The sequence below is a fragment of the Electrophorus electricus genome, chromosome 12 (genome assembly GCF_041902795.1).
Source record: "Electrophorus electricus isolate QZ-2024a chromosome 12, ASM4190279v1, whole genome shotgun sequence".
Taxonomy (NCBI): Eukaryota; Metazoa; Chordata; class Actinopteri; order Gymnotiformes; family Gymnotidae; genus Electrophorus; species Electrophorus electricus.
Window position 1 is genome coordinate 6,687,119 of NC_137508.1, and position 15,019 is coordinate 6,702,137.

The 15,019-nt window shown below is 40.6% G+C and overlaps 1 protein-coding gene across 2 annotated transcripts; it reads left to right on the forward strand.

The window, feature by feature from the left end:
- Positions 1-7,817: 7,817 nt before the first annotated feature.
- Positions 7,818-14,071, forward strand: fgf8a (fibroblast growth factor 8a). Of its 2 annotated transcripts, none has more exons than XM_027022953.3 (5): positions 7,818-8,581; positions 8,666-8,702; positions 9,558-9,738; positions 11,536-11,642; positions 12,959-14,071. In XM_027022953.3, exons 1-5 carry the CDS (start codon positions 8,550-8,552, stop codon positions 13,232-13,234), a joined length of 633 nt encoding a protein of 210 aa, XP_026878754.1. In that variant the 5' UTR covers positions 7,818-8,549; the 3' UTR covers positions 13,235-14,071. The 2 variants fall into 2 exon arrangements, with proteins under 2 accessions (XP_026878754.1, XP_081580531.1); XM_081724405.1 differs by having other exon boundaries at positions 9,591-9,738.
- Positions 14,072-15,019: the final 948 nt, after the last annotated feature.

The following is a 15,019-nucleotide window of genomic DNA, read 5'->3' on the forward strand; positions in this document are numbered from 1 at the left end:
CTCTCTCTCTCTCTCTCTCTCTCACACACACACACACACACACACACACACACAGACACACACACACTCTCACTCTCTCTCGCTCTTTCCCCGGTTCTTTCTCTATATCTCAGCAGCCTAGTCAGGGATGACTGTCAGACTCCCATTGGGCCACTGAAATCTCTTTCTTCTTCTCTACTGCCTTTTTCCTCTTGGGTTTGTGGGACTCACCCTTACCCTAACCCTGTCTTCACAGCTGCTCCAGCCAGCTGAGTATCTGTGGGGCCCGAGATTAAAAAGACAAGTTTAATAGGGCAAGAGAAAAGGGCTGTGAAACACATTGGTTTATGTCAGAGAGAAAGAGAGGACAAAGAAGAAGTAGAAAAATAAAAATCAATTGTTAATGAATATTATTACATAGAATGGATAATATGGGATGAAAAGACAAAACAATTAAATAAAGAAAGGACCAATAGACATGATGGAGCAGCTGCAGGTGAAGGCCACAGGGAGCACACACAATCCAGTAGCAAAAAAAAGTAGTATTGTCTCTGGAAAAAACCTCTTCAGTGCCATTTTACATTTTTGGTGTTTACAGGACTGTAACTTATGCTTTGTACAGGAGTCTTAGGCCATGTAACAGTTCAGAGAAATAAGTGGCCATCTGAGCCAGGAGAACAATAAACACTCACTTTGCTAACATGGCCATGTGTTATTGAAATGTGGCCAAGAGCATATCATTTTTATCTGCATAGTTTGACCACTTGTTTCAGGTTAACAGAAAGACATAAAACTGATTCAAGTACTGTCAGAGAAGGAATGTGGGGGCCCAGGGTTTGGACAGCCTTCTCACTCATTAAAAATGTATAAATCTACTTTCAATGACAGTTTCAAAACTGGTTTATTGATTAACCCTACTTTAGCTGGAAACCACAGTGAATGATTGATTGAATAATGCAAATAAATTTCAATACAGTATTATCACATTTATTTCGTGTCACATTACCTAGATAATTAAAGCTGAGTTGACACATGGATACAGTGTTGTTTGTCAGGCCATAGTGTGACCACTGACTCCCTCAGTAAAGTTACATTCCATCATGTTAAAGCTACACTCAACCTTTACAGGCTTATTTCATCTTCACTTTGCAATATCAGACAAATAAGCACACTACTTGATCTGCTATCACTCAACGTAGACAGACTTCTTGATGCAAAAAACAGTGACTTAAAGCGTAATCCAAATGATTCCAGAAGGAGTCAGAAAGTACCAGAAAGGAATGATCTCTCAAAATGAAAGTCAGTAAATAGTGAAAATGATGTATGGAAAATGAGTGTGCATATTCAAAGATGGCGAAAGGTATCTCATAGTATTTTCAATTGGAGTTTGACTGAGAGCAGCATTAACAAAATGAAGGTCAAAAGAAGTGTAAATTCTTCTGTCAAGCTTGTCCATGTGTTGTTTCCCTTACAGTTGTCTTCTTTGTTGTGGTATGGAGCTGGGTTTTTTGGTCTAGTTTAATTGGTGGATTTCATGGACATGCATAAACTGATTTTTTTTTCTCCGGAAATTCTCCCAGTTTAAGTCATAAACCAAAAAACAAGGCTACTGAATGACAATGCATAACACCCAGACCGAGCTTCCGAGCCAACTTCCGTGATCAGCGTGTCCAGACCCCTCACTGGACATCATAAACAGACTCAGCAAACCACCAAGCCTGACCACAAGGCCGCACTTATCTAAGGGTAGCTGTATGTTTGATCGGGCATTGGCTCAGCAGTAGCTAAAAGGAATGTGGACAGCCCACTATACTGTACTTGCATTTTAGAAGACTCAAACACATATAGTCACATACATTCTCAATTAGATACTAACCGACCTAACAGGACAGACAGTAGGTACATTCTCACGGCATGAGCTGGATGGTATCTTCGGACATGTTGGGGATTTTAATCTGTGGAGCAGCTCTAGCACTAGCTCATGCTAGACCCCTGCACACTACTGCACACTACTGCACACTGGGGCGGAACGAGAAGCCTTCCGTCATTTTGTGGCTTTAAACCTCCACAGGCACTGTGCAGTGCCATTTGCCAGCTTGTGGGAACAATTTCCCACGCTTTTCCCCAGCCCTGCTCTGTGTGTGCTCAAAGGGTCGGCGCTGGGCTTTGCCCACGTACTCTCACCTACCCTCGGCACTCACACTCCTGCGGCAATGGAGCTTTTAATGTCACACCCAAGCCGAGGGAGTTGCACCAACGTAAAGCGAGTCTGCTCACAACCGTTCCAGACAATCAGTCACTCCTCACCACTAATACCAAGAGGTGACCTGCCGGTGCTTTTACAACCTTGTGTGTGTGTGTGTGTGTGTGTGTGTGTGTGTGTGTGTGTGTGCGTGCACTACCGATCATGTAGGTTTATTGTATTAGCAGAGCAAAGACGTAAAAAGCAGCCAAAAGGAGAAGGACAGGCAGAGTAGAAGGTGCCTGGGGAATGTGAATGGCTAATGCACTGAGAACAGGGGCAACACTTGGAGGGGGTCCAATACAACAGTCTCGCAAATGGACCCCAGACCCCAAGCATGAGGCGTGTGAAAAATAATGAAACAGTGATATGCAGAGCCTAGCCCTGCCTTAGGCTGAGAGGGGGGTGTGGGACAGGGAGGTCTGGGCTAGTGGGCTGATTGTCATAGCTACTTTTATTCTCGGCCCCTTTCCTCCTCAGTTTTGGCTGAGCATAACCAGGACATCATCAAGCACTAATCCTGAAGAAAAATGCTTCTGGCATACATATTAAGTCACATCAGCCTGCAGTTATATTTAATACATGTAAATTCCCACACCCACTGGGGCCACAAAGTCAAAAATGCCTGCCTTGCCTAAGATCTGCTTGCATTCTCTTTAGCTCTGGAGAACTACTGACATAGTAAATCAAAGGTTTACAGGTTGCAACTTATCAGACCTAAGAAAACATGAGAAACTCTTATACCGAAACCAGGTGGGTGAATTCGCATTACAGTGGTATATTGGTTGCGAGCGTGTGCATGTGTGTGCATGTGTGTGGTGTGCATGTGTCAGGTGGTAGGTCTGACCTGATCTTTGGCTAACCGCTGGCCTTCAGCCCCCTGCCGATGAAGGCTCTTAAGGAGGGCATGACGCTGGTCTTTAGGTTACCACCCAGGAGCCGGCAGCTTCAGCCTGTCTGATTGAGCACAGCCGCCAGGCCCACGTCAGGTGGTGTGAGAAGCGGAACACCCACCCCACCTCCAAATGCACTGCTCCTCCACACAGTTCATAACAGCAGCAGCAAGAAGACACATGACTGGACATTTCAATTAATCTTATTCTGTTCATTCTGTGCCTCAGACCACACGGAGAAAAGTAGAAAAAGTAGAAAAGTGGAAAAAGGCGACCTGCTTGTAAAGCCTCATAACAGTAAAAATGATCCCCCCCAAACTGTTTATATGATGATTCCAGATTACAATACAAGTACAATAATCTGGGTAAATTTATCTGAAGCCTGTGTTGCAACTGTGGAGCTAGAGCCCCAGCAGTATAAGGGGGTTAAAGAACCTTTCATCAGTGGAAGAATGCTAGATGCTAAAACCATATTGTTCAACATGTTCATATGGTATATGTATTACCAACATATGTTCAATGAAAAAGGGTATATTTTGGTGAACCCAGTGGGGCTATGAAAACACCACTGACTTGAGTATGGGAATAAGTTACTGTATCTGCAGCCAGAGATTTTCATAAGCAGATGCCAGGTAAAGACCTTCCTCCATATGGATAAATATTTTAGGAGGCACTTACTTAACAAGCTCTGTGCTTCCAGAAGAGTGTTCCTCTAGAGCTCTCGCTACAGAGGAATAACAAGGAAAATGCCTGTTAGTTAATGGGGTGGCCAAACGATTTCACAGCTTTTATTACATGATTGTGTTTTTAAAAGTGTGTGAAGTACTAACCAGGTGAGGGCTGATGGATGGAAATCCTGCTTTTCTTGAGATTAGTAAAGCTTTCTCTCAACAGGAATTCATTCATTCATTCATCTTCCAAACTTCTTAATCCAATTCAGGTTTACGAAGGGCCGGAGTCTATCACGGCAGCTGAGGGCACAAGGTGGGAACCAACCTCAGACAGGATACCAAGAATTCAACAAGAATTCATCTTTATACATCATTAAGGAAACTGAAATGCTATTCCTACCCCTCTTTAAGGAAATGAACTGTAACACAACTTAAGTCTCTATCACCTTTATGTGATTTCTTCAAAGACCTTCCATTAAAAAATGATAACCTAATGAGTCACTGAGAGTCACTGAAGGGTTACAGATGCCATGTTTGTGTATTTGTGCTTTAACTCCCACAGACTCAAACCCCCTCACTCACATAAGCAGATGTGAATGGCTCCATGAAATCAAATCACTATGACTTCACTTTGAAGATCATTTGCTTCAATTGGGCCAATCACATTCTTTGCATTCTGTACTAATCTGCAGCTCCGCTGTCGTGGTTCCTCACCATTAGTGTGTTTGTTTATCCATTTCCTTCCCTCCCTCCAATTAACATGTCCCTCACTCTTGGTTTGTTCTGCTAGTGTGTGTTGCTGTGACGCCTGTCCATCACCCTGAGGCCCTCTGAAAGGACACTTTAAAAGTGAGAACAATGACACAGCTCCTCAGTCAGCACGGTGTAGCATTGGAACTCAAATGAGTCCCATTCCCTGGGGTGCGTTTTGTCTTGCTGGCTCTCTTGCTCTGCTCAGCAAGGCCGCCGATGTTGCTGACTGTAAGTGGGTCTGACGGACGTCACCACAGCAAGGCGCTGGGTGACGGGGGCGTGCAGCGTCATCACTGACGTGGCTGAAAGCGGCTGGATTGACGGGCGCGGCGCTCCAGGACCGGGAGCCTCTCCTCTGCCCCTGGGCCCCTCCTGCGCTGCAGTCAGAGCTCTCTGGAAGAGCCATCAGGCCCCAGAGGCAAACAGCAGGTAGGCTGCTCCCTGCAGCCAGGCACAGGGCCTGCCTGCCCTTCTCTTAACCCCAGGAGCATGGACATCCATCTCGACCGCTGCAGGGGTCCTCCTCTGGCCCTGCCCCCTCCTTTTCTCTCTTTTCTCCCTTAGCACCCTGTCTTTCTAAAAAAAATATCACTCCATCTTCTTTCTTTGCTTCAGCAGCAAATCTGATTCTCTCCAGTTGTATTCGGCTTTTCTGACTTCTCTCTCTCTCTGGCCCTCATTCTAGTCTCTGTAAGACAGCATGTGGCACTATGCCTTTAACATCAGCATAAGTGACTGCAAAAGATAAAACTTGACTTAGTTTGTCTCTAAATGAAAAACATCAAATACATACATGCCTCCTTCTTACACTTTATTTTTTCACTGAAAAAGAATTTTGAAGAAAATACTGTGCAGTCTGCAAACCACACTGTGTTTGGAATGTTTTTAAAATGTTCATAAATATTCAGAAACAAAATCAATTATTCTGGGATCAAAATTGCTTTCAATGTGTAGTCTAATTACATTAAAACGAATATTTCAGCTATTCAGAATTCACATGCAAGGTAACACCTTGCCTTCATCAGACATGGTTGTCAACACTGTCATGAAAGATATGTGCTTGTCTGGAGTGTCATTCTGGGCAGTCACACACACTTTCTCTCTCTCTCTCTCTATCTCTCTCTCGCTCTCTCTCTCTTTCACACACACACACACACACACACACACACACACATGCACACATCAATATATCTAATTTAACCCTCATGGAATACTGATCAATAAACCTATATATGAGTTTACTCAATCTACATGATGACATGTATAATATGCGTATATCCGTGCACAAGACATACATATCACAGTGGGATATTTCTCTTAGTCATAATTAGGTAATACTATGTAAAGGAAATAGAAGCATTCCATCAGTTTGTTGTTGTTCTTCCTGTTGTTATACATAAAAACCTAATAAAGGACCTTGGTTATTGGTATGTCACAAGGCCAAGTAAATCATATTTCTGTGCTTCATTTTGTAATCACCTTACATGATACTGTACACAAAACAGAAGCTACATGATACAGTTCATGTATTGTGATGCTGGTCAAAATCTGAGGAGGACAGGGTACTTATGCAAACTCACACATACCTCCCAGTGTTCCCATCTGTATAATGGGACTGTCCCTCTGACCAGTAGGCTAAGCAGCAATGGCTCATTCCCATGTTAGTCATCTTGCTGCTGGTTAGGCAGTGAGCGACTGAGAGCTGGATGTGAGGTTAATGGGGAGCCCAGGCCTCGCCATGCAGAAGTGCTCAGCCATGGAGTCAGACTGTTGACTTTAATGGGCCATTAATACTGGGCCACTTCAACACAAAACAAGATGCGTACATCAAAAAAGAGGAAGGGGGAAGGGGAGGAAAAAATGGTTCTCCAAAGAACGAAGCAGAGGAAGAGGAGAAGCATGCGTGTGTGGGCCCTTCTCTCTGCTTGCCTTTGTCAATTGCCATCTGAGAGTTTCCACTAGAAAACCAGAGAGGGGATCTGTGTCTTTGACCCTACTGGCTTCCTCACGCACTCGGTTATTTAGCCATTCAGACACCAAAGTACCAAAGACACAAAGATTTCTCCTTTTTAGCTGCTGTTATATGTGAAACGGCATATGACACATTGTCTTGAGGTGGCGCCCCCTTGTGGTACTAACGAAGTATGGTTTGTAGCGATTAAAACGCGTATCTTTTATTATCCTGCATATGCGTACCGAAGCTGCTCACTCTCTTTAGAAGCTGCTCACTCTCTTTAGAAGCTGACAGCACTCTATTATCTTTCAACTTTTCACTCAATGTTTTAGTTTACAATGTTGATATAGACGAAAAGTAATGTATTTTTATTAGATTTTTAACTATGGACGTTTTGGCCTGCAAGACATTTACACACCGAAATTCAGAAAAACTCTTGCTAAAAAAAAGATTGACTTGCAATTAATTAACACTTTATCTTCAACAATTCTTGTTTTTCTGACTCTCGGGTGTTGGCTATTTACCGAAATGAATACCTAAAAAAGCTTTAAATCGTTGGACGTGTCCTAATTAATGACGAACCATTAACAAACAGAAGGTGAAGTGGAATATTTATGGTTATTCAAAATAAAGACGAAATAGGTTAACTTTTAACATATACATGTAATCATTTAAATTATTTACAACAGGGACAAAAGGTAGTCTAAGCACTATAATCAACATTCATTTTTGCAAGGATAAGATTAAGACCAACAGCGTTATAGAAAAAGAAATGTGTCATTCTTCAAGGAGAAAAGAAAGGTGCTGTTTCAAAAACGCTAATCGTCTGTAATCCTTTTAATGTCTCTCACTTCTCTTTAACAATACACAAATCTTTAGTGAACGAGTTCTGTGGTCTGTGACACTGAACAATAGCCTTAGTTTCAGCGCTGGGTTCCGAATTAACAAAGTTAACTTGCCCCTTGGTTATTGAAAAGCTGAGCTAAAGTTTGTGTAGGTTTGATGTTCGAACTGTCAGTTAATTTAGGCAAAATGAGTTTAAAGTCCCAGCAATAAGGGAGGAAATATTCGGTGTATGGCTTGAACATCATCTAACGCTGCCATGTGAAGACAGAGCGTTTTCAATATATTACAATTAAGTTTACTGGCGCAGAAATCCCATTGCGCGCTCTGCACCTAAGACTCCTGTTAGTGTTTATTCTCAACTCAGGTGAAGTATATTTTAAATTCAGGGGGAGGGGGGTCGCTTTTGTTCTGTTGAAAAGGGGCTTGCTCCACCAGGACCAACCTACCATTTTAACCAAGGCTGTAAGCGCGAACGGGGTTGACATTGGAGACTGGCGATGGGCGAAGAGGAGGGGATAAGAGAGACGAGGCACTACAACAGCACTGTTCCTGAGAAATCATCACGGTACAGGATGCACCGTTCTGCTTCTGCTCACTGACATCCAAACGGAATCAGTCCACCACAGGACCCAGACCAAATTATCAAGAGGACACGCCTGGAAGAAAACGTCAAAGGATTCCCCGTCGGAACTATCTACGCTGGACCACAGATAGCGGCGATTTGCTGTCACTTTTATGGACAACATGATTTGGCTTTTTCTTGTTTAAGTTATTTTCCTTTGATAAATAGCCTGTAGTAATATACGTGCTCTTTAACTTGGAAAGCTCATGCTTTACGGACTGTTTTGTTTGTTTTTTTGTTTGTTTGTTTTTTGGTTGGGTTTTTTTTTGCATTAAGTGCACTTAACTGTTTCATATAAAGAAGAAAATAGGAAGAAAATTACTTGTGTCTTGGGTCATAGTTTTCTGTCAAAGCGGTGTGTAAAAGCAACGCTTTCCGTAGTATTTCCTGGACATTTTACTGCTGCTGAGCAGATTTTATGCTGAACCGATCATCGCCTTGTGGTCCATACTTTGGATGTCCACAAATAGCCTTTCGTGGAGAGGACCTTACACAATTCTCCTGGAAGACCCAAGTTGTTATCTCTCTAAATCAGACGCTAATTTGGTCTACTGAATTTTATCTTTGAGGCCCGTCCCCTCAATCAACAATGAGATTCATTCCATCACGATTAAGTTATCTGTGAGTATATAGTCTGTCCATTCTCGCGTTATTGCTTCTATTTGGTTATTTCATATTATTAATGTCAGATTCTGTCTTTTCCAGATTTCTTCATCTCTTTGCGTTTTGCTACTATGCTCAGGTATGTGTACAATTTACATCTTATTGCAAAAAATATATATTACTATACTATATATATTATGGATTCATTTCAGTATTTTGGTGTCCTGATGCCATATTAATGAATGAGATTACAGGAATTAGACAAACACAATTATAGTACATGACACAAATTATAGCACATGTAGTCTTACGCATATTCTCAATGTGGAAAAAAGTTATGCCAGTATAGACTTTGGAGGTAAAGTGTCCAGTGCTGGATATGAACATGACCCTGGACATGTGTGGGTTAAGCTGCGAAAGTAAAGAAAAACGGAAAGATTCCGTTAGTGATATCTCATCAGATGGGTATCACAGTGGGCGAGGAGCGAGCTCGCGCCGCATGCAGAATGCCTCGCAACCTGGCAGGTAGCAGGCGAACGCGACCTACCGTGCAAGCGCAGACGAAGCACGGTTATAATGCGCACTCGGGGTCCCACGAGAAGTTAACAATGTCATGGATTAAAAACAAGAAGGTCAGACATGACATGATTCTGTTTCAGATGAAAAATAGCAAAGATAGGACACATCCCCCCCTACAATCATCAACGCCTTTTGCAAAACTGGCATGGAATTAGCTCGATCAACTTTACTTTTCACAGTTTAATTCGATTCTGCGTTCCGAAGCTACATGTTCAGTTTGTGGCTTTCTTTTTTGTTAATGTGGAGGAATATCCAAAACGCCAACGCATTAGATTATACATTTCATGTAGCCAAATAAATGGCGTGTGGCTACTACATTTAATTATTTTAATGTTCGCGTAATTTATAGGCTTATGTCAACGACCAGTGAGGTAGTTCTGCAGGTATTGATTATGTCGTACTTAATTTCTGACAGGTAACCATTCAGTCCCCGCCTAATTTTACACAGCATGTGAATGAGCAAAGTAGGGTGACGGACCGGGTCAGCCGTAGACTTATTCGGACCTACCAGCTTTACAGCCGAACCAGTGGCAAGCATGTTCAAGTCTTGGCCAACAAAAAAATCAACGCCATGGCCGAAGATGGTGACGTTCATGGTAAGAATATATTCATGATAAGTCGCTGAATCGATGATTTGGTATTTTTGTAAGTATTTACATACATACATACATACGTACGTAGGCCTACATGCATACATATATAGATTCATACATACATACATACATACACTCGGTCTAATGCTTCTAGTGATTCCTTCATCTTACCTACTTGGCTTCGGCGTAAGATGATGGAAGAACTTGGGCATTTGGTGAGCTGTATAAGGTTTTTTTTTAGTGTAAAAATGTTAAATGGATTCTAGATTGTTCTAAAGGTGACTCTCCAGAGAGTCGCGTATGTCTGGAAGAACCATTAGAACTCATCTTACTCCAGCCTCCTGAACATTTCCTGAATAATGTCCCGTCTTTTTTTTAACCAACTCTACAATGAAAATATGTGAGCCCAATTGCCTCCTCTGTGTGTGAATTCTACGGACATTCTGTATTAATCTTAATATTGCTGTGGAAACAAGCGGTAACCAAACACTTATTTTGACCATGTCCATATCTCGTTTTGTTCCTAAAATTATATAATCCTGAACACAAATAGATGTTTTAAATCACACCTCAAACTAAAACATTCACTGAGATTTCATGGTTTTTTTTAAATAGAAGACTTTTTTATTTAAGAAATTTACATATCTTAATTTTTTAGTTTACACTTCTTAATTTCTTTTGCATAGCTTTACTTATTTTATATAGTTCCAGTTATGTAGACTAGGAAAAAAGTTTCCATTGCATCTTCAGTGTCTGGTATATTTAGTCTTGGCTTGACTCCAGTTCCAGCTTTCTCATATGTGGCTTGAGCACATCAGAAAGCCTTGTAATTACTAGTCCTGTTGAGGTATTTCAGGAAGGCTGGCTCTGGCCCTGCATGGCACTGGTGACATCCATGTCACCTGAGCATGTTGCAGAGACAGCAGGGTTGTTAGTTTGGGCCAAAGCCTGACTGCAGCTCTGGGCTTGTGGTTAGGCTCTCTACCAGCAGGTTATCTGACCCCCTCCATTTGAACCGTAACTCTTTACCATCACTGAGAGCATGGGAGCTAAGTCAAAGAGGGCTGCAAGTGCTAATTCTTGGCATGAAGAGCATGTGTCATGGAAGGGTAACTTTTGTAGAAACCTTCCCGGAAACATGTGTAGATATACTGGACTATAGCAGTTATTTAGATTAGGACATTTTTACAGAAAAAAAAAAAAATGTGTGCAAATTAAGGACGTAGTGAACAGCATTTATATATCACATTTATCCCATGTTATTTGTCTTTGGAATTCTGAATAGCCTATTCATTGCTATTAGTTGCTTTTACATTGCAGTGAGCATTTAATTTCAGTTGTATGAAATTTCATATTTTGAATTTGAAAAATGGTTGTCTAATCACATGATAAAAATTACTGCAATGTGCATACACTATATATATTTTAATAGCCTCAATAACCTTTCCATGACAGCATCTTTATTTGTCAAAAATGATGAAGTCTTTCTATTTTTATTATTTTGAAAGAATATAGGCTTGCATAAATCCACAGAAATAGACCCTCCAGGTCTTTCCTATGACAATGTGAATGTCTGTGTGTATGTATATAGTATCTGTGTGTACATGTAGAATCTGTGTGTGTACATAGAATCTTTGTGTATATATTGAATCTATGCTAACATTAAAACACCTTGCATAAGATGTTGACCCAAACCAATTAAAATATTTTTACTAATTTGATTTTTGAATGTAGTTTACAGTGTTATCTACGTATTCTTTCACCATAGGTTCTGACACAAACCTGTCTTTTCTTTCACAGCAAAGCTCATCGTCGAGACAGACACCTTTGGCAGTCGAGTACGAATTAAAGGAGCAGAAACAGGACTCTACATTTGCATGAACAGAAGAGGGAAACTGATTGGCAAGGTAAGAAAAAACATTCTGAAGAAAACTTGTCAGCATTCTCATTTCAGGACCCATTTGTGACAAATATCAACATCAGCAGCTTTAGATTAAATAGTTGTGTAGTTGTGGGCTGAAAAGGAAACATAAGATGCGATTTGTATGTAGAGACTGTATACATTCTGTCATGCAGAATACACCTCTTCTACGGTTCATCATGACGTATTATGATACTAAAAACACAACATCCAGTTAAGTTGTAAGTAAATATAAAGCTTCCATGGACACATTCTCCTTTTGTCTGGTAAATGCTCCAGTTTGCTCCAGTTGCAGTATGGGATATGGAGTGTAAGGAATAGGATCTTTCCTCCTTTTTTAGCTGGGCACTCTTGTTCCAGGGTGGATTTGTGCCTCTTTCTTGCTGTGAATGGTAATAAAGTGGGATGGAGACTCAGCCCCCACCTCCCAGCACCCTGCCAGGTGGACCATCTGCTTGGCACCCCTGATCTTATGCTATCTGACATATTGGCCGCCCAACGACAGACTGCATGAGAGCGAGGGTTTTTTTAATTTGTTTGTTTGTTTGTCTTTTTTTTTTAATTTTATTTTATTGTTGGATATATGAGCAATTTATTTTGTGTTGGATATAGGGTTTATTTTTAATGGCCTTTTATAAAGTTTGAAGATGGGTTTGCATTTTTGGTTTGTCCCATTAAGGAATTGACGTGTTTTACATTTGGCAGGTTAAACTCAGTAGGCTGTGTTGGTATGGGATGAAGAACATGCCGTTTCTGAGATATGTGCATCCTTAAGTGAATGTTCATTACCTGTCATTAGCATTCAGTTTGAGCATACATTAAGAAGACATCGATGTTACTGATAATGAGTAGTTGATTGATGGACACTGTAATTTTAATTTATATATTACATGTTGATAAATGCAATGTTATAATCAGGATTGTGGTCAGGTTTCTATGACTAATAAGAATGTAAACTTAAAGCATCTATAAAAATATTTTCCACTATAATAACAAACCTCAAAATGTTGACCTGTGAGCAACCCAAGGTGGAAGAAACTATTCATCTCAGAGGATGAATCTGCATTGGTGTTTACCAAAGGGGGAAAGTCATTGGTTACTGCTGTCATTTCTCGCTCTCTTGATCTTGAACTATAATGACTTAAGCATATGCTGTGCGCATGTGGGGAAACTTCACATAGAAACTGGGACAGGCTTCTGCAAATATCTTTCAATAGAATTTCAGAGCTATATTTTTATATTACCTGCTTTGACTTAAACAACAATATTTTTGAGCCTACTGTATTTCTTTTTTTTTTCCAGAGAAATGGTCAGGGGAAAGACTGTATTTTCACAGAGATAGTGCTGGAGAATAACTACACGGCTCTCCAGAATGTAAAGTATGAGGGCTGGTACATGGCGTTCACACGGAAAGGAAGACCCCGCAAGGGCTCAAAAACCAGGCAACATCAACGGGAAGTCCACTTCATGAAGCGACTGCCCAAAGGACATCACATTGCAGAGCACAGACCTTTTGATTTCATCAATTACCCTTTCAACAGACGGACTAAACGCACCCGTTACTCAGGAGAGCGCTGAAGAGAGAAACAGGGGAATGGAGAGAGACAGGGAGTAAGAGAAAAAGAAAACACCATCTCAAATAACTGAACAGAATCTTCTCATGGACTCCCAACACTTTTTGTACCGAGCATTAATATACCTAACATTTAGTTTTTTTTTTAATAATGTTTTTAGAATGAAAGAAAAACACATTCTTTGGTGGGGGGGGGGGGGGGAACATTAAAAAAGAAATCTATTTTTCTACTCAAGACTTTTGGTACCGACCTGTGTAAGATCTTAGGAAAACGAAGCACATGACTTGAGAATAATGTCAGATGTTGGAGCTGACATTTTAGCAGTGTGTGGACTTTACCATCTCTCTTTTTTGGTTTTGTTTCATTTTGTTTTGACAGTTTCAGAGTATTTTATACTCTTCATATTGCTGCTCATGGGGACTTGAAGGGCCTGAGAGAATGCACTGACAAGAGAAGGCTGTATTCAGTTACACATACAGCCAGGGCACCTCTCGACCACCCAGTGATAAGACACCCAGTTCATCTGAGTAATCTCTCCGGTTCTTGGTTCTGGAACGTTCTTGAGATAAACACACTTAAAGCAAACAGAGCTTTAAATCCGTATATATTTGTGGCAGCTACATTTTGATAATCACATGTTTCCTACCATGATTTAAACCGTAAATTCAAGGTGTGTAAATGCATTGTAAGAACTGTAGGAAAGCCTTTGTCCTTTGTTGCATTTTGTCTGTCTGTTTTTATACATATATAAATATATTTTTATTTGAGGATGTGTAAAAATAATTTTAATGATGGAAATATTTATTTAAAAATGTGTAATAAATTTACCTTAGGATAATGATATCTGCCTCTTTATTGATCTGAAATGTTTATTTTGCTTGATGCTTATGCAGGCCTGTCATTCTAAGATCTATATTGGCGGGGCTCTAAATAAGCCTAAACATGGCCACTTTTTAAAAAATTAGTTGTTAAAATAATTTTGCATCATTCCCTCCAATACATTGTTTTTTATGGTCAAACAACAGAAAATAAATAAACTAGGCAAAAGGAGCAATGTATTCTACATCTTACATTACATAATTACATAATTACATCATAATAAATAACAAAATTGTTTGTGTAACCCTTCTGGCTAGTAGCTGGTGGAGCCAAAGATGAAGGTACCAACATATAAAGGCATCTCCCCAAGTCTATTTGGAGTGACTCTGCTCAGGTCAACAGCTCAGTGGGACTGTCTCTACAGGGGTCCTACGGTGTTTGGCCTCTCTTCTGGTTGAACTGGACACACTGCAATTCCTCTGCCCTGGCTCCTTGTCATCAGACAGGTGTTTTTCTTTAATCTTAGATCTTTAACACCCTGTATCTTAATCTGACTGGAAGAGCATCTATTTTGTTCAGCATGTTTACAGACAGGAGCCAATAGTATGATGAGTGAACGTGAGAATGAGTACTTCACTACAGTTTTGAATATCTATATATCTAGATATATGACTGCTAATTTAACCCATAGTGTTTTTGCCAGCTAATAGTAGCAAAGCAGTGTGTCATTATGGTTGTAATACACAGTCAGAATTAGACAGCTCTGAATGTAGTAAAACATTTTCAAGTCATGACTTGTAAAAATTGTTGTTTCTATTGTATGTTTTGTAGCTATATTAGTAAAACCTGGCAAAGTTTTATTGCACAGTTCACCATGTGTTCTGCCTCATGTTATACTGGTAGCTGACCCAGGTTGCAGGGGTCAAACTTGTGGAAAGGCCAGTAGCTCAGCAGGGCTCTCTGCAGCACA

Bases quoted from the DNA above. Each gene is read 5' to 3' on its own strand.
- fgf8a (XM_027022953.3), top strand. From the start codon at position 8,550: ATGAGATTCATTCCATCACGATTAAGTTATCT. The intron at 8,703-9,557 runs GTATGTGTACAA...AATTTCTGACAG, and splicing joins CGTTTTGCTACTATGCTCAG to GTAACCATTCAGTCCCCGCC. The intron at 11,643-12,958 runs GTAAGAAAAAAC...TTTTTTTTCCAG, and splicing joins GAGGGAAACTGATTGGCAAG to AGAAATGGTCAGGGGAAAGA.